Consider the following 27,152-nt stretch of genomic DNA (forward strand, 5'->3'; position numbering starts at 1 on the left):
CACTCTTAACATCAATCTATAGGTTATCACTAGTATACCAAATAGCTCCAAAGATATTTCAATTGCTCATGATAAGGTAAAATAGTTACAAATACAAAGTAGGAGTGCTATAAGAATGAAAATACTACACTATACCATACTGGAGGCAACTAGTTCGTAATTTGTACTGATATGCATATTTTCAATAACATTGTAACACAAGACATTTGGTTTATAACAAAATTCTGTTAAGAAAACAGCGTTACGTTAGTGGCACGATTTGTGATATGGTAGACATGGACCCCTTAAATCAGTGATCACCTGACAGTTTAGTGGTTGTGGCAGTGCCCTGCATTATAATATCAGATAACAATTCCGTTAGCTATCTTTTTCTCAGGCATTAAGGTGCATGTCATGCTTTAAGTATCCAGAGTTTCAAAACACAGAAATCTGCATACTATTAATCTCTCTCTGAAATAAGTAGTAGCTTATTCAGTTATTATTTAATTCCACAGGCTTTGTTCAACAATGAAATTATGTCAATGCATGATCAAAATCTATACTATTCTTCCTTACCAGCTGCAATGTAATCGAGAAATAAAAGGTTGTATTTGATGAAGCTGTAAAATGCTGCAGGAAATTAAGTGTATTAGGATTTTCTAATATTTTTCAGGATGTGCTACTAATCATATCAAAGTTTCTTTATAATTCAGTTTTCCATCTCAGCACAAATTTTAACAAAACTGTTTATAATTACATTAGATATCATTGGTATTTCTCTATGGTTATGAAAGAAATTTAGATGTCTTCTTGCACATAATTTTCATGCGTCTATTTTTTCTTCAGAGCTGTTTTTACAAATCTTATAAGAATCTTGATGCAACTCAGAAGCACTTTTATTCTCATTTGTGATAAAGGTGAACTTCTAGGGTCCATTGTTTTCTATTTCTTGCTTTTCAATGAAAACCTACACTCCTGGAAATGGAAAAAAGAACACATTGACACCGGTGTGTCAGACCCACCATACTTGCTCAGGACACTGCGAGAGGGCTGTACAAGCAATGATCACACGCACGGCACAGCGGACACACCAGGAACCGTGGTGTTGGCCGTCGAATGGCGCTAGCTGCGCAGCATTTGTGCACCGCCGCCGTCAGTGTCACCCAGTTTGCCGTGGCATACGGAGCTCCATCGCAGTCTTTAACACTGGTAGCATGCCGCGACAGCGTTGACGTGAACCGTATGTGCAGTTGACGGACTTTGAGCGAGGGCGTATAGTGGGCATGCGGGAGGCCGGGTGGACGTACCGCCGAATTGCTCAACACGTGGGGCGTGAGGTCTCCACAGTACATCGATGTTGTCGCCAGTGGTCGGCGGAAGGTGCACGTGCCCGTCGACCTGGGACCGGACCGCAGCGACGCACGGATGCACGCCAAGACCGTAGGATCCTACACAGTGCCGTAGGGGACCACACCGCCACTTCCCAGCAAATTAGGGACACTGTTGCTCCTGGGGTATCGGCGAGGACCATTCGCAACCGTCTCCATGAAGCTGGGCTACGGTCCCACACACCGTTAGGCCGTCTTCCGCTCACGCCCCAACATTGTGCAGCCCGCCTCCAGTGGTGTCGCGACAGGCGTGAATGGAGGGACGAATGGAGACGTGTCGTCTTCAGCGATGAGAGTCGCTTCTGCCTTGGTGCCAATGATGGTCGTATGCGTGTTTGGCGCCGTGCAGGTGAGCGCCACAATCAGGACTGCATACGACCGAGGCACACAGGGCCAACACCCGGCATCATGGTGTGGGGAGCGATCTCCTACACTGGCCGTACACCACTGGTGATCGTCGAGGAGACACTGAATAGTGCACGGTACATCCAAACCGTCATCGAACCCATCGTTCTACCATTCCTAGACTGGCAAGGGAACTTGCTGTTCCAACAGGACAATGCACGTCCGCATGTATCCCGTGCCACCCAACGTGCTCTAGAAGCTGTAAGTCAACTACCCTGGCCAGCAAGATCTCCAGATCTGTCCCCCATTGAGCATGTTTGGGACCGGATGAAGCGTCGTCTCATGCGGTCTGCACGTCCAGCACGAACGCTGGTCCAACTGAGGCGCCAGGTGGAAATGGCATGGCAAGCCGTTCCACAGGACTACATCCAGCATCTCTACGATCGTCTCCATGGGAGAATAGCAGCCTGCATTGCTGCGAAAGGTGGATATACACTGTACTAGTGCCGACATTGTGCATGCTCTGTTGCCTGTGTCTATGTGCCTGTGGTTCTGTCAGTGTGATCATGTGATGTATCTGACCCCAGGAATGTGTCAATAAAGTTTCCCCTTCCTGGGACAATGAATTCACGGTGTTCTTATTTCAATTTCCAGGAGTGTATATGTATAGTTACTTAAATGGTCACTTATTAGCGTGGGTCAATGTTCATCTGCCCTTACACTACCATTAATAACACCACCATCAAGTAGCGTTCACAAAGGCATATAACAGAAAGACCAAAGATAAGAAACAGACAAAATTAAGAAATTTTAAGATATATAAGAACATATTTCTTAATGCAGGGACTGACAAGGAAGATAACATTATTATTTAACCAATAATGATATAAGCCACTGAAACAAATGGATAAAAAAGTGTCTTGCTTTTAGCAATTATTGTATTTACCATTTATAAGATGAGCATTTTTCCCCAAATTCATCATTCAAAAAATACGGGCTTGTCTCACATTCTCAGATTGAAGTACTGCTGCTGAGGTCAATGTTTTTATGCTGTGTTATAAATGAATAGAAGGGTGTTCCTATGTTTGTGGATGAAGCTTTGGCAGTTGAGATCAAATGCAGATTTATTTTGAAGAATTCAGAAGGGATGGAGGGGGAACAGTGACACCAACTGGGTTGAGAACTGTGATGAACATAGGGACGGGAGTGGTTGGTGGCCAATAAATTTTATCATGCTCCAATAGTAGGAACGTATACCACCTACCTTGGATTTTTATGAACATCTATAGCATTTAAACTGCAGCTTGCCTGAAGCCATCTTAAGTCTGAATTGAATACTTTAAAATTGGACAAATACTCAACAACAGTGGATGTTTCTGCAGGAGACAGTAATAGTCTAGATAGTGGCAACTAGCATACTTATATGTTTTGTGCAGCTATGGTGTCAACATCCACCATGTGGTATGACGGGAACAAAAGAGGGTGTATCAGTTGCTGGATCCCTGCAGCCAATGGGACAGCCACAGACAGACAAAAAGTCTGGAAGCTTAAGATGAAGGAATATTGTTGCATTTTCATACCAAAATAGATGTGAAATCCACTATGTATTTTGGAAGAAAACAGCTGTGTTCTCAGGTCTCACTTTAACCATAACCTCAGAAATAGCAGCATATTTGGAGTAAACTGTCAAATATTGGTGACAACCATGATTATAAATTTCATTGCTCTATGTATATAGAAATATGTTGCCTCGTTTCTTGCCTCTCATTGGTTAGGTTAAACTATCATTTCAGATAATGACGGCGACAATGATGTTGATACAAGAGACAACTGACTTATTATGCAAGAAAGGAAATGAAGATAAATATTAATGTAAACTATTTCTTTTACTTCTCCTTGTATTATCAAAATAAAGAACATCAATAAATGACATATGTTTAGAATAGGTATACTGTGAACTTTTTCAGATAGATATTTTCTACCAATAAAACAAGATTGTAATTTTGATTAATTAGAATATGTTAAAAATAAAATTTTCTCAAAAAGCCTCTTAAGGAAATAAAATTGGTGTGGGGGGGGGGGGGGGCGGCATCTAAAACCAGGATAAATACAATATATGTATGACCATATTATGGAATACTAAGAGATTTAAAACATTTTATAAGGCAGTGGGTATGGGCATTTGGGGCAGGGGGTAGTGTGAAGCAAACGTAAATAATGAGCAAGTTTTACTTTGTTCATCAAAATGCAAAATTACTCAATAATGACAGATAATAAGGAATGATATTGCAAGATACTAAAACAGAAGCACAAACATTCAAGCTGATATTTCTCAATACTGGTCAGATCACAAAGAAAACTGCTTGGTATATAACATGTGAAACATTACATTTAACCAAAAACAGCTGTATGTTACCTTTCAGGCTATCCAGTTTCTCATGGAGTTCTTGCAAACTTCTTGCACGTGTTGTTTGTTCACCAAATGTAGCAAATTTCACTGGAATAAAGCAGACTATTTAGAAAAAAATGCCTTTAATCATAATAATTGCAAATAAAGGGATGTTACTAATTTTTTTTTAACAGAAAGTTATCTTTTCTAATCTGTAAGCAATGTGCCCAACTCCATTACAAATCATTACTATGGTCTCAGAAAGCTATTGAAGAAGGTAACAATACTATAATTAGTCTCTCATTCAAAACAGAACCTTCCTAATATTAAAATTTCACTTTTAAGAATATATTTTTTTATTATAACTGACTAAATCAAAGTATTGGGTGCTTGGATAATAGTGTTGCAATGTGTTTATACCATCCACCCATAAGAGTATGGATGGTGCTCTGAAGGTTGTTTCTTCCTGATCCTACACTACAACTAAGAAAATTGAGCTCAATTTTGTAGCTCATAATACGTGACTACCCCTACCCCATTCAAATAAAACTCTAAAATGACATTAAAATTTCCATCATTTTCCATTTTCTTATTTCAGTATAAAAAGAATTTTCAAAAAATCAAAAGCTTGTGCAGACTTTTTTTTCCTCCAATGTTCTTACTCATGAAAAATTCTGAACAGCACTTGTGATACAAGCAAATGTAGCCTAACATTATTTCCTCAACGTCAGTATTTCAAGTACCCAACAAAAAAATTTCTCATTGATTAGTTTTCTTCTTCCATGTTCTGGCAACAAGAAAACCATTTTGTACATATGTTGGAGGAAATAAAACATTTCTTCACTTCTCTAGGAACATGGGCTCTAAAAATGTTAGGAGTAAGATCTTTTTAGGATTCCGTACCTCAATTGGTAAAAACTGAACTCTTATCGGATTGCTTTGTTGTCGGTATATCTGTCTATCTGCCTACCTAATTATTTAACACACTTTCTCAGGAATTAGTAGTGCATATCAAGTTGAAATTTAAGTCACATACTGAGATCTACAGCTCTTGGCAGTGTAATACATTGAAGCTTCTAAGTCAAAGCAATCAAAATGTAAGGCCATCAATCAAAAGGTAAGGCTGTTTATGTCATATATTGTAATACTTGCAAACTCACTTGTTAAAACCTATACAGTACTTCCTGTTGGCCTAGAATTAAGCAATTTGGCAAGAATCAAGGAATCACAGTACAATCAAAGGAAAAAATCCAAAATCTATAAATGTAATTACATGTGGAAAAAAGAAATTGTCATTTGTTGTCAGACTGACTGACTGTCCCGTTCGTCTGTCTGTCAACGCCCCTTTTCCTCAACAATGGGACGATGTATCAAGTTGAAATTTATGTCACATACTAAGGTCTATAGTGCATTGGTGGTATAATGAACATTAGCTTTTAAGTCAATGCAATCAAAAGCTAATACCATTTATGTCACTTATTTGATACTCGCAAACTTACTCATCAAAATCAAGACTAAGAAGTATGCAATTTGGCAAGAAGCAAGGTTTCAAAGTACAAGTAAAGGAAAAAATCTGAACATTGTTAATTTGTAATTACATCAAACAAAAAAATATTTCTTCTGTCATTTGTTATCCAATGCCAAACATGAAATTAAAACAAGAAGTTCCGCATTCTGTCTGATTCAGTTGCAATGGTAAAAGTCAAATATCAGACAAGGAATGACTTTATTGCTCATATTTTGCATGCAGTTTGAAAAGTATATTTTGCATACAGCTTGAAATGTCACATCTACATGTAATAATTGCTCTGGATATCTGATGATGGATAAATTCCAAGCCACATCATAAGAGCAATAAAGCCACTCCTTGCTTTATGTTTGACTTTCATCATTGTAACCCAGTCAGCCTGAATGGAGAAATGCTGATTACTATAAAAATGATCGCCTGCCTCCTGCATTTGTTATCCAATGCCAAACGTGAAATTAAAACAAGTAGTTCCGCATTCTGTCTGATTCAGTTGCAATGGTACAAGTCAAATATCAGGCAAGGAATGACTTTATATTACTGAAATTAAAACATACTCGAAAATCTTGGAATCCCTGGGACCAATATCTTGCCAGTATCAATGCTGGTAACAGACAAAAATTATTGAGGTTCTCAATTCCCGGAATGAATGAACTATCTATATACATAATGGGTGAGTCCTACTCAGTTCTGGACAATTTTTTTAGTAATGTGCTCATTGTGAGGGGTAATCAAAGTTTTAATAACCACCAAGAAAAAATAAAGTTACATAATTTGTTGTTTGTCTGCAGGTACAGTTTGTAAGTTGTTTTGTACGTGAATTACATTTTCTTATGATCTTGTAACTAAATTCATGCAGTTTTTCCACCTTAAATCGCTCTGGACAGATACTCCTACAGACTTCATGGATTTCTGATTTCAGTGACTGACTGCTATTCACATTATTGGTTGGTTAGTTATTTCCATATGCAAGTATCAAAATTCTGATCTTTTGCTATGATATCAAACAACATACTTTTCTGTTTATACACATTAAATTACATTTATCGTGGTCAATCTTCACATAAGAAACTGATAACTGCACATCATTCTACATTCTTTAACCTCTATACGCCCTAGTGCATTACCTGCAGACAGTCGCTTAGAGCTACAGACCTGCTAGGTCATAGTAAGCAGTGGCAGTACCAGGCAGGCCTCTTTTCTTCTATTTTCAGGGTTTAATGTCCCATCATTGAGTGTCATTAAAGACAAGAGTATGTGATCAACAGGAGAAGATGGTGGTGAAAATTTTCTGTGTTCTTTTGAAAGGAAACATTACAGCATTTGCCTTAAGATGTACAGAGAAACCACAGAAATCCTAAATATGAATGGCTGGAAGGGGTAACTGAACCTTCAATCTTCAAAATCAAAGTCAAGTGTCTTAATCACTGTATCACCTCATTCAAGTTTGTATAGGTTGGCAATGGACCCATTTTATGTAACCAATGGAGAGGGAAATTTTTGGGAACTAAAGAGAGATTATGACTGCCAAAACAAACAATTAAATGATAGATTAGCTCAATGGTAGATTAGCTAGATGTGTACTAGGCAGGTGTTATCATTCTTGCTTCTAGTGCACTTCTAGCTTATCAACACTAGTAATTCACACTTGTTTTACTAATTCTCATTTTAAAATGACTTTCTCTCAGACTCAATTTTACATTGTGAATATTCTTAATCATATATTTGTGATTTAAGAATTGTCAACTTTATATTATAATGTAGTCAACAGTAGTCTTCAGTTCAAACACTCAAGAGTGCACACATGTTTACAATGTAAGGGAGTGCCCAAAAATAACCAAAATTGAACTGTTGCGAGTCCACACTTTGTTGTTATGTGTTGTGCCACTAGGTGGTGTTAACTTGTGGCCTCCCACATCACATTAAAGCTGGTGTCAGTCAGAGTTCAGTGGTTTGTTTGTGGTGCTCTGTTGTTTATATTCCTATTTCAACACTTCGGGATTTAATGACATGGCCAACAACAATGAGCAAACAGTCTGTGTGAAATTTTGTTTTCTGTTACGGAAAACTGAAGCCAAGACTACTGGGATGCTTTGCAAGCCTATAATGATGATGTTTGGGGGAAATCACAGGTCAATGGGTGGTTGTCTCATTTCAAATCTGGCAACATGCCAAGTGAAGATATACCATGCCCTAGTTGCCCCTTGACAGGAAGAAATGACGAAAACATTGCCACAATCAAATGTGCAACTGATGGGGATTGTTAATGGGCAACTGACTACATTTCTGAGGAAATGAAAATGTTGTTGAGTATGGTCTAGTGAACTCCAACCAAAGATCTGTACCTGCGACAGCTGTCAGCAAAATTTGTTCCTCGCTTGCTCACAGGTGCCCATATTAAAAAAACGCACGAATGTTTGCTGCGACTTGAACAGTGAAGGACAGAACAATCCAAATTTTATTAACAGGATTGCGACTGGTGATGAAAGTTGGTGCTACTGGTACAATCCAGAGTCAAAGCAAGTGTTGAGGCAGTGGAAAACTCAAATGTCACCACGACCCACGAAAGCATGTCAGGTGCAATCCAATGTGAAAATAATGTTGATTAGTTTTTTCTGATGCCAATCGTGTGTCCATAAGGAGTTCGTTCCTCCAGGACAAATCAACATTTTTGCCTGGATGTGTTATGAAGATTACAAGAAAATGTGTAACGGAAATGACCAGAAATGTAGAGAAATGGGAACTGACTGCTGCACCATGACAATGCTCCAGCCCACACAGCTCTGAGAGACTAAGAGTTTGTGGCAAAAGACTACAGGTGCTTGTGCCTCTTCCACCCTACTCACCCGATTCAGTGACACAGATGATATCAAAGAAAACATGCTAACAACTTTGAACAGTATCCTGCCTCAAGACGTCCAGAACTGTTTTCAGAAGTGGTAGAAGTACTGCAACAAGTGCATTAATTTACATGGACAATACTTTGAATGGGACCAGTACTGTGAATATAGTGTTCCATAAAAATGCAAAACAACAAAAGTTCGTTATTTTTGTGGCCTCCCGTCCATGAGGAGCTTTCCAGGCCTTTTCAGTTGAGTTACTGAGCAACATTTTATTAAAAACAGTTCATCTGATGATGACTAGGTTGGCTAGGTGATAAGTTGAAACCATTTCTGCTGAATTTTACTATGTTTTTCTACAATTTTTATTTGTATCTATTGTGTTACATTGGCACTAACTGGAATTTTTGAGTGTTTCTAACTTAATTCATACATAGTTTGGAAGGAAATTCTTTCATGTATCATTGTATTCAGTTATAGAAGGTTTTTCCTCATAAATCCATTAATCTTCAGTGATAAGGAGTCTGTCTGCAATTAGAAATGCACCACAGGCCTGCCTTATTTTTGAGTCGTCAGTCTTCCGATTGGTTTGATGTGACCTATCACTAATTCCACTTGTGTGATGACCTCTTCATCTCAGAGCAGCACTTGTACCCAACACTTTTTCTAGGTTGACAAATTGTAATAGCAAGTCTTAATTTTTCCTTCAGTCTTGCTTCCATTACCAAGTGTAATGTCTGAACCATCTCTCTGGTGCCTTTACCTTTCCTAAAACAAAACTGATCACCACCTAACAGATCGTCAATTTTCTTTTGCAGTCTCCTGTATATTACACTTATCACCAGCTTGGTTGCATAAGCAGTTACGGAGACTGTGCAATAGTTCTCACACGTATCTGCCTTTGCTATCTTTGGATTTATGCAGATGAGGTTTTCTAAAAATCTGATCGTACATCACCAGTCTCATATATTCTGCACACCGACTTAAATAGTCATTTGGTTGCCTCTTCACCAATGATTTTAGAAATTCTGATGGAATGTTATCTATCCCTTCTGCCTTATTTGATCTCAAGTCTTCCAGAGCTTTTTTAAATTCTGTCCCTAATATAATATCCCTGTCTCCCATATTGACTCCAATTTCTTTTTCTATCATGCTGTCAAACAATTGCTCCGCCTTACAGACATTTTCAATGTCTTCTTTCCACCGATGTGCTCTCTCCTTTGTGTTCAACAGTGGAATTCACATTGCACACTCAATGTTACACCCTTGCTTTTAATTCCCACCAAAGGTACTTTTGACTTTTTTATATGATGAGTCCTCCTTTTTGACAATCACTCGATTTTTTCACATTTTTCCTGCAGCCACTTAGCCATGGCTTCCCTGCATTTTCTATTTATTTAATTTTTTAGTGATTTACATTGCTGTAGTCCTGTTTTACCCCAAGAATTTGAGTACTTCTTTCTTTTATCAATCAACTGAAGTATTTCTTCTGTTACTCAAGGTTTCTTTGTAATTACCTTCCTTGTTCCTATGTTTGTCTGTCCAATGTCTGTGATTGCTTGTTTTTATAGATGTCCACTCCTCTTTAACTGAACTGCCTACTCTGGTATTCCTTATCGCAGTACCCATATCCTTAGCAAACTTCAAATGCGTCTCTTCATTAATCAGTACTTTAGTGTTCCCTTTCCTTCCATACTGATAATTCCAGACAATTCTCTTAAACTTCAGTCTACTCTTCATCATTACTAAATTGTGATCCGAGTCTATACCTACTTATGGGTGCGTCTTACAATCCAGTATCTGATATCAAAATCTCTGTCCGACCATGATGTAATCCTGTTGGAATCTTCTCGGGTATTTGCCATGTATACCACCTCCTCTTGTGATTCCTGAACACAGTATTGACTATTATCACCTGAAATTTATAACAGTACTCAATTAGTCTTTTTCCTTTCTCATTCCTACTGCCAAAACCACAATTTCTTGCAATCCTTTCTTCTATTCATTACCCTACAAACATGTTACAATCCCCCGTGAGTATTTGATTATCAACTCCCTTTACATACAGAATTGCAGAACTCAATTAGTTTTTTCCTCTCTCATTCCTATTGCCAAGCCCACATTCTCCTGATATCCTTTCTTTTATTCCTTTCCCTATAAAAATCTTGCAATCCCTCATAATTATTAGATCAACATCTCCCCTTAAATACTGAATTATACATTCAGTATCCTCAAGTACTTTCTCAGTCTCTCTATTTTCTGCTCGCTACATTACATACATACCTGAAATATTGTTGTCAGTGCTGGTTTGCTGTCTAATCTGATGAGAACATTCCTTTCACTGAATTTTTCCCAGTAGCTCACGCTCTGCCCTATTTTCCTATTGATTACAAATTCTACTTCCATTATACAATTTTCTGCAGCTGTTGATATTACCCTATATTTATCAGATCAGAAATCCTTATCTTCCTCCCAATTCACTTCAGTGACTCCCCCTATATCTAAACTGAGCCTTAGCATTTCCCTTTTCAGATTTTCTAGCTTTCCTGTTATGTTCAAACTTCTGACATTCCATACTCTGAGTCATAGAATGTTATCCCTTCATTCAATATTCCATCTTTTACTGACGATCACCTCTTGGCACTTTTCAGTTACAGGCCACATGTCCTGTGGATACTTACTACATGCCTTCTGCAGCCTCATGCCATTGATCACTGTAGATTCTTCCACCTTTCAGCAGCAGTTTCACATGCTAAGGGCAAGATAGTGCCCTGAACCTCTGTTTGCTCCTCCTCCTTAGACAAGGCCGCTGGAAGAACAAGCATGACTTCATATGCTTGGAAGTCTTCGGTCACCATTGCTGATGATTTTTATTCAAAATTTAAGCAGTTGCTGGGTTTGAAGCCAGGACCCAGGACTTTTGATTACTAGTCAAAGACACTACCCCTCGGCCACAGAAGAGGCCTATTTAGTAGTGCAATTAACATTAATGTGTTTGTGTTTGTCTGGTCTATAGATATTAGTGGCATTGGCAGTTTGTTTCTAGTCTGAACTCTGTGTGTAGTGTACAGAAATTATGGATTATGTTCTAAGGCTATATTTAGCAATTGTATTTTGCACTTCCCGTGCTAACCATACATAAATGAACAGAGTCATTCCAGTCTCTGTCAATAAATTCATTTTCCTGTCTTAAATCATTGCATTTCTGGTAATTATGATATGCAGTGGTTGGACAAAAATGTGGAAACACTGCAAGATATGCATACTCTAACAGAAACGCAGATGCTAGCCAAGCCTGCAAGCTGCGCTGTTGTATTTGAACATGAACAGCACCTGTGCAATGTCCTCAATAAGTTGCACATGTCAGTCAGTCAGAAAAGTATCCTGCATAGCTGTGAGTGCATTATGTCAGAGCCAAGTGAATTCAAAAGAGGGCAAATTGTTGGTGCTCATATGGGCTTTTTCCCATAACCAAGGTAGCTGAATAGTTTAAGTGTTTGGTGTTTCAAGAGGTACCATGTCAAAGACTTACACTATGTGCAAGGAAAGCTAAAACACATTGTCTGCCATGTTACAATGCAGACAAAGTGTATGCTGAGTAATAATGATGGACCGTCACTGAAGAGGATTGTGAGTTTCACTGCAGAACTGGATGTTGCATTTGTGAACTATGGCAGCACCGAACAACGCAGCAAACTGCAGGAGGATGAGCTGGAATTCGAAAACCACTCATCAACAATGCAAAATGTAGTACCAAAGCCATGAAACCTGGACTATGGAGAAATGGAAGGAGGTCATTTAGTTGGATGGGTCTTGTTTCACTCCGTTTCCAACTTCTGGCCGATTTTACCTGGCAGTGGTTTGGTGATTTTGGCTGCCATATCACAGTATTCCATTTGCCTCATGGCTACTCTGCAAGGTCACATTACTGCTCTCTAAGGTCACATAACTGCCAAGGATTACATACTACTTTGGCTGACCAGGTCCATCCCATTGGTACCATGTTTGTTCCCCAATGGTGGTGCTGTGTTCCAAGACGACAGAGCCCCTGTTCACAGCTCATATCAGCCAAGACAAGTTTGGTGAGAACGAGGAAGAGCTGTCACATCTCCCTTGGCCACCACAGTCACCAGTCACAGTGTAAGATTCCCTCTAAAACCATACAGGACCCCTGTTTATCCCTTCCAAGATGACTGGAAGCTGTTTTGAACGCCAATGATTAACAACACCATATTAGGTATGGTGATGTGTTCCGCTTGTGTTGTTTGCATATTTTTGTCCACATCACAGTATCATTACATTTAACACTGCACTCATACACACAACATTACTTATGTTTAACAAAGGACATTTGCTTTGTTGTAAATTATTGACTTATTTAATCTTTTGAAAGAAGTTTCGCACTATTTTGGTTTGTCATATGGACCACTTCAATGTCATTAGCAGCAATTTCAGATCTGGCAAGAATAAAACTTGTCATTATTTGTTATAACCTCAGTTCACCCTAGTAACTACAGAACTCATAAAAGTACTTTCACATGTTATAGGTACAGATGAGTCAACCACTGTAACTGTGGTGTCTTCTGAAGAACGAGGTATCATGACAAAATTGTTACCTCATGACAGAACTGTAAGAAAGCACAGTCATTACCAGATGCAACAATGAACAGGAAATGTCAGCTTAGAAACATCCTCAAGCCTTTCTATTCACTGGCACTGCTGAAGAACTGCTTACATCAGAGCAGAGTGCTGTTCATCCTACTTCGCCAACATCACAAAGAAGACAGCAGTGCCTCACTCCAGAGCTAGCAGTGTGAGAGTTTTATTACACAAAACTATATAGCAAAGTTTATAATCGATTGTAAAGTATGAGAAGTGACTATTATTCTGTTCTGTATCAAGTGATGTGTTAGTGTTCAGTTACAGAATATAGCATAGCCTCCGGAAAAAAGAAGGGGTGCAAAATTAACTTATTGATATTCAACAATAAAGAAGCACTATATGCGCTCTTAGAATTGTATTAATTGTAATCTTTGTCTCGTAGTATAAAAGAAAAGCACATTTTTGTTTCATTGTCTTCTGTGTGTTCTTGGTTCTGATGTCCTAGCTGACAGACACGAGTAAATCACGGTCTGTAATTAATACAATTATCTGTAGCATTATTATAATTTTTCTTGAACATATATCCAAATAATTACTGTAGAGTGTGTTTTTGTTAGTAGCAAGAAAGCACCTTCCCTATCCACGATTTAGTTATGTAATAATTAAATGTTGCCCTGGCCATTTTGTGTAAGTAAATTGTTGAAGCAATGCCACTAATGATAAAATGATGAAAACCTGTTTAATAGTCATTTAACTCTGAAAGTACTGAAGTGATTAATCTCAATAAATACAAAACAGCATCTTGTAATATTTTCCAATTCAATTTCTAGGCCAGAGGTACAGTTTTATTAAAAAATATTTTCTATAAATGTATATGCTGGCATTGCACATAGGCAGCTATACTGGAGCATCAAGCCTCACAAAAAAGGAATTAATTAGCATTGTATTTAATTGGCTTATCGCGTAACAATAAACAATTTTTTTTTTCATTCATCATGAGTAACATGGATGTCTTCATGTTGGAATACGTATGATATTTTTGGCGATAGCGCCATGAGAAAAATTTGTCGTGGCTTTTAACAAACATAAAAGAGAATTTTTAACAAAATATTTTATTCCAAATTTAACAGAATAATTTATTTCATTCACTTTTCAAAAAGTTACCGATAAGAAACAATCCTGTGGACATGGATTACGTCAAAGTTAAGTATTTCATCCATTTCAAGTTACAATAAAGTGATGTAATATTTTGTGTAAGTTGTAGTCTAATTCGCCTCCTCCAGAAGTAAATCTGAGAACCCACCACAATGTCGATGAGTGTTTCCCCCTCCAACCAGCGCAACAAATGCAACCAGCACAACAAATGACAAGTCTGGTCCCTTGCACGATTACGAAGTTGGTATTGATAAGCACACACTATTCCGATGATGAGCCCACCATGGTTTGCCTTACGGTTATCTCTAGAGTTCTATTAGTCAGTGGCCAAATATTCCTAGTGTATTCTGATTCTTACTGTGTATCCTATAAAATGTTTAACCATGTCTGAGCCACCATGGGAAAAGTCTCTTAAATGAAGTCTTTCAGTTTCAGGTGCAGCAAACTGAACAACTGCTGCTCAGTGAACAATAGATGGCTACATTACTATCACAACGAGCTGCACCACTGCCAGATGCTGCACTCAAGCTTTGTCAGTTTAAAAGTAATGAAGAAAATTGGTCAGAATATTGTGCGCAACTGGACGTTCACATCACCACTTACAACAGTTACAGGTATGGCGGGTATTGCTTTTTTTCTGTTAACAGTCAAAGCCAAAGTGTACCATCTATGTTTAAAACTGTGACCCAATTCTCATCCAGAAGATGTTGCTTATGATGAGATAGTTTGTATGCTTGGTGAACATTTTGAGATTCAGTTTCACATCACTGCAGTGAGGTTTAAATTTTTTTGTCACAAGAAGAAGACGGAATAGACTTTAAAACAGTGGATAACTGAACTTAGAGGGATTACAAGACACTGCACGTTCAAGTTTTCTTGTGGACTCAATTACAGTGATGTTATGTTATGTGATAGAATCATGCGAAATGTGATGGATGCATGCATTCACTCTTTTTTTTAAAAAAAAAAAAAAAATCTGCCAGATCCCAGTCTGCCTATTGTGGTATCCGGAAGTATTGTGGCACAACTGAAGTCAATTTTGAGGCTCCATCGAAGTCTCTTGTTAATAGTGCACAAGACACTCAGTCTGAAGTTCATGATAATATTAAAGTGAAGTTAAAAAGGCCTCAGATTAACAGTACACATAAAAGTAAAAACTTTCAGTCCCATGGTAAATGATGTGTACTACAGAATAGGATGAGGAAGTCTTATCGTTAGTGATTTTCAGACAATGACAGGAAAACTTGAGCTTGTTGTAACGTAACATGTTTCCAGTGTGGTAGGCAAGGTCATATCAAAACAGCCTGTTTACAAGGCAGTTAGCACAAGCACAGGTCTGACACACGGCTTCAGTGATGCTTTCAGGAAATGCATGTCCTGTCGGCAATACCACTGGAAGCAACACATATGAAGGCCACATTTTCATCTCACGGAAACCTTCTACTCTCATCCATGGACAGAAGAACAAAAATTTTCTCCAATTAAGAGTGGCTAAAAAACCAAATTTTAGTTACAAAAGGTGTATCTATTTCCCTTATACATGAATACGCATATGAAAGGATCTGTAGCCCATGACTACAGAAGCGTACTTCTGTTTTTTCTGCATACAATGGACATGAAATACCAGTACTTTGTGCGTGGAGTATGCCAGCAACTTTTTGTGATGTTACAAAATATGTTTCATTTCATATAAACAGTTCAAGGAACAGTGCAACATTTTTTATTTATACGTCTTCATTTGTTTAACCTGTGCATCCACAACAATATGTTACTAAATCAGTGCCTCATACTAATGTTTTTGACTTGTCTAATAAGCACAGTGAACTGTGTGAAACAGGTTTAGGATGGCCTAAGGACTGCAGTATTTGATGAATACGCATAGCGCACTGCTGACGTCAGAGACTGCATGAAGGCAGAGGGGAGGGTTGTGGGTTGCTGTTGGCAAGAATCATGCAAGGCTATCAAAACAAATAAGGTATAACAGTATGGAAATATGAAACAGATACATTATTACTGTCATGGAGTAAGTTGCTCTCCATCACTTTTGGCAAGTAATCTATATGCTATGTAAAAGCACTAGCAGGTATTTATTAATATCATTAACTTATTTTTATATTTTATTGTTAGAAACGTGAACCGAACTATGTTTTGAAGCGGTAGAAACTTTGACAAAATTCTAGTGATTCACTTCCATCTGTATCAGATGCATGAGGAATGTTAAATGGGATTCAGATGAACCTAATGATATTACTACTTATTCAGATGAAGAATCAAATAGAAATATCTCTGATTCACAATGTATTATTATTATTATTATTACTACTACTATTTCTTTTCTTTTCTCCCTCGTTCTTTTCTTTTCATACATATAAGATCACATAAAATAATAATAATTTTGTACCACAGATAACATTAGCATAGAAACGAAACAAGTAGAGATATGCTCTTCAATTTTTTGATTTCTTTACATTCATCTGTTCGTCTCGATAAGTGATAGCAGGTGGATGTATTGCGAGCTCCACGGAGTTAATATTGCTAAAAAAAAATCTGTTTGTCTCTATTGGTGGTAGCAGGCGGACATATGAAGAGTTCCGCCGCATTAATATTGTTCAAAAATGTGTATTCTACTTGGACATTAAAGCAGTGTTATAAGCGTTATTTGGGACACAAAGTTTATTAAAAAAAACCATCTGTTCATCATTTCGCCGACGGCGAGAATCCTGCAGCAAGAGGATTGAAGCAGACAAGAAGAATTTGCGGGAGCAGAGGACGGGCGATCCAGAACCATTATTGTCATACCAAGCTCTATGCACAACACAAGCAACAAGAAAAAGAAGTACGTAAAGTCAAATGCTGAATATATGTTTTAGTGCCTCAAGAATTTCGGGGTAAATTCTAGAGACACTTGGTCTTCCACCATCTCGAACACTCGATATTTTACGTATGAGTGTGGGAGAGTGGAGATGTTTATACCACACCATCAGTCTTTTGTGTGTGCAGGATGGAAGTGAATCGAGAGAATACCGCAATTGTAGCGGTCGATCAGTACAGACAAGTGTTTGCTGCTTGTGCCATAGAAGCTGTATGTGACGTACAAGGAGCAAGCACACATTATTTTTTGACAGAGTAATGATTGTAATCGTTATGAGCAAAGGAAATATGATTTGACTAGACACTTTTAATTCGGGTGTTAGACTTGCTAGAAGAATGAACTGTCTTTGAATTTCTGGTGGTTATTAAACTCACCACATTGTAAATATACTTAATTTTATCTGACGGTTAAAGATGCAATTGACTTGCAAGAATTTGGATACTTATGTGAGACTTGTGGAAATATACCAGAACTGAACTGCGAGTATTATGAGAGTACCTAGTTATTTCAAGAGCAGAGACAGACAGAGAGAGAGAGAGAGAGAGAGAGAGAGAGAGAGAGTTTTTTTATTTAATCACTCTAACCAGCATTATTTCGTCGGAGAAGTTGTGGAGATTGATGCAGCCGTGTATCCAGAGAAGGGGATCTGCTGAATGTTTGAAGTAAGTCAATTGTAATAAGAGAAAAGGAAAGTGCGCAATCCAGTTTTGTTCTGCTTCTCTTGTTACCAAACCGTTAGAATGTATTGAATATTGAAGGTCTGTTGATATTAGTGGCAGTTACAGTCCACTCAGGATATATGTACTTTCCAATTTCTTTCAATTATTCTTTCCCTTTCCCTTTTCATTATTTAAGCAGCAAAATTTTAATCAGTTTTACAATATATATTACATCTTATCTCTCCTCTCCCCTCCCCTCCCCCACCACTATTCAACAAATAAAAGAACATTTGAAACATATTTACTTTAAATGCACAAAAGATGTTGTTGTTGTTGTTGTTGTTGTGGTCTTCAGTCCTGAAACTGGTTTGATGCAGCTTTCCATGCTACTCTATCCTGTGCAAGTTTCTTCATTTCCCAGTACCTACTGCAACCTACATCCTTCTGAATCTGCTTAGTGTATTCATCTCTTGGTCTCCCTCTACAATTTTTACCCTCCACGCTGCCCTCCAACACTAAATTGGTGATCCCTTGATGACTCAGAACATGTCCTACCAACCGATCCCTTCTTCTCATCAAGTTGTGCCACAAACTTCTCTTCTCCAAAATCCTATTCAATACCTCCTCATTAGTTATGTGATCTACCCATCTAATCTTCAGCATTCTTCTGTAGCACCACATTTCGAAAGCTTCTATTCTCTTCTTGTCTAAACTATTTATCGTCCACGTTTCACTACCATACATGGCTACACTCCATACAAATACTTTCAGAAACTACTTCCTGACACTTAAATCTATACTCGATGTTAACAAATTTCTCTTCTTCAGAAAGGCTTTCTTTGCCATTGCCAGTCTGCATTTTATATCCTCTCTACTTCGACCATCATCAGTTATTTTGCTCCCCAAATAGCAAAACTCCTTTACTACTTTAAGTGTCTCATTTCCTAATCTAATTCCCTCAGCATCACCCGAATTAATTTGACTACATTCCATTGTCCTCGTTTTGCTTTTGTTGATGTTCATCTTATATCCTCCTTTCAAGACACTGTCCATTCCGTTCAACTGCTCTTCCAAGTCCTTTGCTGTCTCTTGACCTGATGTATTTTGTCTTGAATTAACGTGACCTAAACATGATTTTAATTCATGCATTCGTAAAGTTATTGGACACACAACTGATGATATGTAAACTAACAATAATAGTTTCCAATGGGCTTTTGACTGGAAATTAAAAGAATTCAGTACGTAATATTGGAAAATGACATGTTTTTTGTAATTTTCACAAGAGTAATATTTCTAAACCACAATTATTATAAGCACTATGTTCTGAATGTTACATAAATGAAATTGTTAATAGGAAAGCTAATAATGTATTGAATGAAATAACTATGTACACACACACGTCAGTATCAGACCTTCTATCCAGTCAACTTATTCTCCAAGTTAAGATCATTATACTTTTCAAACAATTGAAATTAGATGTAAAAATGTTAATAATATGTTTGAAATAATGTTGGAAATGAGTTCAATTCTTTTTTGCAATGTATGTTTAAAAGCAACATTTGGAGAAAGAATACATGTAACATTTGTTAACAAATGTATTTATAATATATCTAAAAACAAAGATGATGTAACTTACCAAATGAAAGTGTTGGTATGTTGATAGACACACAAACACAAACACAAAATTCAAGCTTTCGCAACCCACGGTTGCTTCATCAGGAAAGAGGGAAGGAGAGGGAAAGATGAAAGGCTGTGGATTTTAAGGGAGAGAGTAAGGAGTCATTCCAATCCCGGGAGCGGAAAGACTTACCTTAGGGGGGAAAAAAGGACAGGTATACACTCGCGCACACATATCCATCCGCACACATACAGACACAAGCAGAAAATGTAGGAATTATAACTCTACTAATTAAAATTGTTAATCAGAACAAGAAAGTACAGATTCCTTGCATGGTTATATATCCACATTATCAAAAAATATACGAACTCACTATTCAAAATAGAGAATTTTATACAAGGCAAATAGAACCACTCCAAAAAACCAGAATATTTCATTAATTTCTGCACTGTGTTCAAATTCCAAAGCAATTGGACACACATCTTCTGGCAAGATAAATATCAACACCATTATAAAATCATTACAGTTTTTTTATAGAAAATTCACAAAAAAACAAAAAAGATGGTAAATTCATCTTTGTCTTTCTCAACAAGGCAGGAAGTAATAGTGAACACATCCACTTCATTCACAACTGCAAACAATGTAATGGATCATGCAGATGTGTCTTCCAATACAGCATCGCTTCTATCTTTGGTCAGGTCGAATTTACAAGGGTCATTGGGCTGACACCGATGGAGAAATCAATCTCCTCAAGTATTTCTTTGCAAAACCAAGATGGATAGGTTTCTTTGTCAAGGTCAGACAAACCAGAAAATGTATTCATGATTTGTCAGTTTTACAATGGACAGAGAATCAAAATGTTACCACACAATGTTTGGTGTGAAGCTAATTTAAGGGAAATACAATTGTATGTGAATTTGGAGAATCCCAATTCGAAAGTGACTCAAGCAGTCCAGAAAATCAAACAATGGAAAACCCAGGATGGAATGTAACATAATTATGAAAAGGAAAGTTGATACCATGTAGCAGAGACGCTGAGTCGCAAACAGGCACAACAAAAAGACCTGTCACAGATAAATAAAGCTTTCGGCCATTAGGCCTTCATCAACAATAGATATAGGCGCGCACGTGCCCACACACACACACACACACACACACACACACACACACACACACAAACGTGACTCACGCACAATGTGGTCTCAGTTGTGTGTGCGTGTGTGTGTGTTTTATTTGTTTGCGACAAGCAGCCTGGATTATTATTTATTTTATTATTACAGGCAACCAGACTATCCATAGGATCTCCTGGGAATGACATATCAACTAAATAGCAGTCCGGTATTTGATAACCAGTACACGAATTTAGCTGGACAATATAAACCCAGATCAAATTACCAAAAATACACGTTTTCAGGACTAGTTAATATTGCAGAAAATCAAGTTACTGTTCTAATTAACAAGATACAAAGTACATTATTTCGGAGGAATAATATTTCTTTACATACTTGAAATGTTAATATTTTTTCAAATGTTACAAAACATATTCAAATTATGTCAAGTGACTTTTCTGAAGGGCAATTTTATAATTATCTTTTGAATGCAAAGGTAGTACATTTAGTATATATTCAAGCATATACACAATTTGATTCCTATTACTTCAATGAAAGAGAATCTTTAGATATAATTAAACATTTACTAGAATCAATTTGGAAGTGACTGGGTTGTTGTTGTTGTGGTGGTCTTCAGTCCTGAGACTGGTTTGATGCAGCTCTCCATGCTACTCTATCCTGTGCAAGCTTCTTCATCTCCCAGTACCTACTGCAACCTACATCCTTCTGAATCTGCTTAGTGTATTGATCTCTTGGTCTCCCTCTACGATTTTTACCCTCCACGCTGCCCTCCAATGCTAAATTTGTGATCCCTTGATGCCTCAAAACATGTCCTACCAACCGATCCCTTCTTCTAGTCAAGTTGTGCCACAAACTTCTCTTCTCCCCAATCCTATTCAATACCTCCTCATTAGTTACGTGATCTACCCACCTTATCTTCAGCATTCTTCTGTAGCACCACATTTCGAAAGCTTCTATTCTCTTCTTGTCTAAACTATTTATCGTCCATGTTTCACTTCCATACATGGCTACACTTCATACAAATACTTTCAGAAACTACTTCCTGACACTTAAATCTATACTCGATGTTAACAAATTTCTCTTCTTCAGAAACGATTTCCTTGCCATTGCCAGTTTACATTTTATATCCTCTCTACTTCGACCATCATCAGTTATCTTACTCCCTAAATAGCAAAACTCCTTTACTACTTTAAGTGTCTCATTTCCTAATCTAATCCCCTCAGCATCACCCGATTTAATTTGACTACATTCCATTATCCTCGTTTTGCTTTTGTTGATGTTCATCTTATATCCTCCTTTCAAGACACTGCCCATTCCGTTCAACTGCTCTTCCAAGTCCCTTGCTGTCTCTGACAGAATTACAATGTCATCGGCGAACATCAAAGTTTTTACTTCTTCTCCATCAATTTTAAATACCTACTCCGAATTTTTCTTTTGTTTCCTTTACTGCTTGCTCAATATACAGATTGAATAACATCGGGGAGAGGCTACAACCCTGTCTCACTCCCTTCCCAACCACTGCTTCCCTTTCATGCCCCTCGACTATTATAACTGCCATCTGGTTTCTGTACAAATTGTAAATAGCCTTTCGCTCCTTGTATTTTACCCCTGCCACCTTCAGAATTTGAAAGAGAGTATTCCAGTTAACATTGTCAAAAGCTTTCTCTAAGTATACAAATGCTAGAAACGTAGGTTTGCCTTTTCTTAATCTTTCTTCTAAGATAAGTCGTAAGGTTAGTATTGCCTCACGTGTTCCAACATTTCTACGGAATCCAAACTGATCTTCCCCGAGGTCCGCTTCTACCAGTTTTTCCATTCGTCTGTAAAGAATTCGCGTTAGTATTTTGCAGCTGTGACTTATTAAACTGATAGTTTGGTAATTTTGACATCTGTCAACACCTGCTTTCTTTGGGATTGGAATTATTATATTCTTCTTGAAGTCTGTGGGTATTTCGCCTGTCTCATACATCTTGCTCACCAGATGGTAGAGTTTTGTCATGACTGGTTCTCCCAAGGCCATCAGTAGTTATAATGGAATGTTGTCTACTCCCGGGGCCTTGTTTCGACTCAGGTCTTTCAGTGCTCTGTCAAACTCTTCACGCAGTATTGTATCTCCCATTTCATCTACATCCTCTTCCATTTCCATAATATTGTCCTCAAGTACATCGCCCTTGTATAAACCCTCTATATACTCCTTCCACCTTTCTGACTTCCTTTCTTTGCTTAGAACTGGGTTGCCATCTGAGCTCTTGATATTAATACAAGTGGTTCTCTTCTCTCCAAAGGTCTCTTTAATTTTCCTGTAGGCAGTATCTATCTTACCCCTAGTGAGACAAGCCTCTACATCCTTACATTTGTCCTCTAGCCATCCCTGCTTAGCCATTTTGCACTTCCTGTCGATCTCATTTTTGAGACGTTTGTATTCCTTTTTGCCTGCTTCATTTATTGCATTTTTATATTTTCTCCTTTCATCAATTAAATTCAATATTTCTTCTGTTACCCAAGGATTTCTATTAGCCCTCGTCTTTTTACCTACTTGATCCTCTGCTGCCTTCACTACTTCATCCCTCAGAGCTACCCATTCTTCTTATACTGTATTTCTTTCCCCCATTCCTGTCAATTGTTCCCTTATGCTCTCCCTGAAACTCTCTACAACCTCTGGTTCTTTCAGTTCATCCAGGTCCCATCTCCTTAAATTCCCACCTTTTTGCAGTTTCTTCAGTTTCAATCTGCAGTTCATAACCAATAGATTGTGGTCAGAATCCACATCTGGCCCTGGAAATGTCTTACAATTTATAACCTGGTTCCTAAATCTCTGTCTTACCATTATATAATCTATCTGATACCTTTTAGTATCTCCAGGATTCTTCCAGGTATACAACCTTCTTTTATGATTCTTGAACCAAGTGTTAGCTATGATTAAGTTATGCTCTGTGCAAAATTCTACAAGGCGGCTTCCTCTTTCATTTCTTCCCCCCAATCCATATTCACCTACTATGTTTCCTTCTCTCCCTTTTCCTACTGACGAATTCCAGTCACCCATGACTATTAAATTTTCGTCTCCCTTCACTACCTGAATAATTTCTTTTATCTCGTCATACATTTCATCAATTTCTTCATCATCTGCAGAGCTAGTTGGCATATAAACTTGTACTACTGTAGTAGGCATGGGCTTTGTGTCTATCTTGGCCACAATAATGCGTTCACTATGCTGTTTGTAGTAGCTAACCCGCACTCCTATTTTTTTATTCATTATTAAACCTACTCCTGCATTACCCCTATTTGATTTTGTATTTATAAATCTGTAATCACCTGAGCAAACGTCTTGTACCTCCTGCCACCGAACTTCACTAATTCCCACTATATCTAACTTCAACCTATCCATTTCCCTTTTTAAATTTTCTAACCTACCTGCCCGATTAAGGGATCTGACATTCCACGCTCCGATCACTAGAACGCCAGTTTTCTTTCTCCTGATAACGACGTCCTCTTGAGTAGTCCCCACCCGGAGATTCGAATGGGGGACTATTTTACCTCCGGAATATTTTACCCAAGAGGACGCCATCGTCATTTAATCATACAGTAAAGCTGCATGTCCTCAGGAAAAATTACGGCTGTAGTTTCCCCTTGCTTTCAGCTGTTCGCAGTACCAGCACAGCAAGGCCGTTTTGGTTAATGTTACAAGGCCAGATCAGTCAATCATCCAGACTGTTGCCCCTGCAACTACTGAAAAGGCTGCTGCCCCTCTTCAGGAACCACATGTTTGTCTGGCCTTTCAACAGATACCCCTCCGTTGTGGTTGCACCTACGGTACGGCCATCTGTATCGCTGAGGCACGCAAGCCTCCCCACCAACGGCAAGGTCCATGGTTCATGGGTTATTTTTATGATTTTATATGTACACCGTATAATGTATTAAACAAAACAAATGGAAAATGGAATTGCACTCAGTTAATAGGTCAACCAAATAGTTTCAAATCTATATTTGCCCATTTAATACCAAGTGCTATGATTAATACTGGTTGGTGTAATTAAAGATAATAAACATTTTACTTTTGGGTTGATTGAATGTGCAGTTAAATGTTTAATATGTATGGATAAGTTTCCTTTACTTCATGTCTATTTTTGTCGTAAGACTACCGGTTTTGATCTATAATGATCATCTTCAGATTTGTTTTATAAAAACATGTCCTAATATACTGGAGCCATAGTGGCATCATCAAATGTTAAACACAAAGTCAGCATTAACATTTTACAATGCAACTATGGCTCCAGTATATTAGGACATGTTTTTATAAAACAGATCTGAAGATGGTCATTACTGACCAAAACTGGTAGTCTGATGACAAGAATGTGTGACCATAGACATGAAGTAAAAGAAATTTATTCTATATTTGGGTCACTGTTTAATTCACGACCATGCCGCAGCTTGTGAAAATATGTATGGATGATCCTAATTTTGACCCTGGATCATTTAGACAATGAAAATGTATTTTTAGTGGTGATTGTACTAATATTCAAATAAAATGTTTTAAAATTGCGCATAGAGCACTGCTGACATCAGGGTTGACATGGAGGGAGGGTTCATGGGCTGCTGTTCGCAAGTGACGAGTCAAGGCTATCCAAACAAATATGGGTATAAAAGGATGGAAATATGAAGCAGGTGTTCAGTTGTATTTCAGTGACAATGGGGACATAATGCCTAAGTCGAAAACATGGAAAGACAAAAAGACAGGTGCAACTTGTTCTTCGTGGACTGTAATAGGAAGAATTCATATTACAAGATCAGCTACATCTGCTACTCATGCTACTGCTGGTGGTGTTTGTGAGAATTCTATTGCAGATAAAGTACTTGACACCATGGTCAATCTGTTTACTAATTAAGATGATGAACCACAAGAACCATGAGATATTATTTAAGAAGCATATGACAGTGGTGAATTATATGCTCCACCTGTTGAGGAAACAGATAAACATTTTGGATTAAAATGGAAAGCTGAAGAAGATCCTCAGCCTGGTCTGGTAGAATATAAGCAACCATGTAAAGATACTTCAGGTAACAGAGTAGAAATGGCTGAAGAACATTCTACACAAATTTGTTCTTCTGGAAATAATAATAGTGGTACTGATGGTGGTGCTGACAGCATGGATCAATTATTACACTTTTACGTGGAAAAGTACAGAGGCTATTAAAAATGGTGATATACATTTTATTAATACTCATCTATTTCAAGTGTGAGGTTATGGACACAGGTGGCAAGATGTTAAAGATGCTCAAGGTAATGTTTATGGTAAACATTATATTACATCTGCATCCCAAAGGTATTCTAAGCAATTACGTCAATTTTTATCTAAAGCTCAATTTCACAATCCACCAGATTATTGTTATGTTAAATTTATTTCTACTGATTTAATACCGGTTGGATTAGAAGCTTCTTTTACCACAAGTAGTACATTAAGTGGATTAGGAACTATAGCACATGAACCATTTGTAATTTATAATAAAGGTGGAAATTTAGCTATTGTTCATGAAATAGTGAAATAAATAGTACAGATACTAATCCCAGGTGATATCTTTCTTATACAACAGTAGTACGTAACTGGCCTAATTATGATTCATGGATTATACCATTTGATAATAGTGGTTCGGATGGGGCGGGGGAGAATAAAATATATTCACAAGGTAGAGCAAGCCGTGCACTCCCAATCGCCCCACATAATTTTATCTAAATCTTTTTTCTATTAACACTACTAATTACCATTGGATTTGTACTTTTACTATTTATTTTAACTGTTCCTGGAACAATTAACAGCAAAATTCCCCTCATGCACAAACTATTTGGACACTACTGTTGTCGCAAGTTGTACACTGCAAATTTGAACTACTTCCTTGAAGTTCTTTGCGGGTAGCTTACAGTGCAACAAGGAAAACCACACCTTGAATACTACGGACACACATGCACTGGGTGTTCATCCCGCTAATTCACACTTTTCAGGTAGTAATGAAGTGCTGGTACCACGTAACATTAACGAGCTCCAAGCTGTCATTGGAAAGCTTAAATATTACATTAAGTTCATTGCAAACATTGCACACTGCTCCACTGAACCATCTGCACTGGAATGGTGTTCCCACTGTATAGTCTCAAGAATGTCAGGATGCATTTCAGCAGTTAGAGGACATGTTATTAAGTCATCATTGTCTGATTCATTCTGATCCAGCTATGCCTCCTGAGTTAGCTGTGAATGCATCTTACCAAATCTGAGCTTGCTCTCCAACTGAATTAGTTCATCTGATAGGCCAATTCTTTTTGCCTTGAAAACTCTCAACAAAAGATAGTACAATTACAGTCAACTTGAAAAAGAGGTACTCACCATTATCTGCAGTGTTACCAAGTTCCACAAATATTTGTATGGTCAGAAGCTCTATTTGATCATATATAATCAACCTTTAACAGCTTTTTTGAATCATTCCAAGCCCATCCCACCACAGACAGCACAAAAACTTCAATATTGGGCTATGACGTCTGATTATCAACAGAGTTGCTGTACAGGACCACTGCCCAACTCTGAAGCTGACCTCTTGATTCTGTTACCAATCTGTACCAACATGGCATTTGATTCATCTGAGGAATCATATTATCAAGTTAATAT

General features: G+C 37.8%; 1 protein-coding gene across 1 annotated transcript in view; it reads right to left on the reverse strand.

The window, feature by feature from the left end:
• LOC126251526 (surfeit locus protein 6 homolog) overlaps positions 1-27,152 on the reverse strand; it is an 84,774-nt gene that overhangs the window by 11,915 nt on the left and 45,707 nt on the right. The window contains exon 3 of the mRNA XM_049952017.1: positions 4,129-4,209. Within this exon, the coding sequence (XP_049807974.1) occupies positions 4,129-4,209 (81 nt within the window). The remainder of the gene's footprint in view (positions 1-4,128; positions 4,210-27,152) is intronic.

The sequence above is a fragment of the Schistocerca nitens genome, chromosome 4 (assembly GCF_023898315.1).
Source record: "Schistocerca nitens isolate TAMUIC-IGC-003100 chromosome 4, iqSchNite1.1, whole genome shotgun sequence".
Classification (NCBI taxonomy): domain Eukaryota; kingdom Metazoa; phylum Arthropoda; class Insecta; order Orthoptera; family Acrididae; genus Schistocerca; species Schistocerca nitens.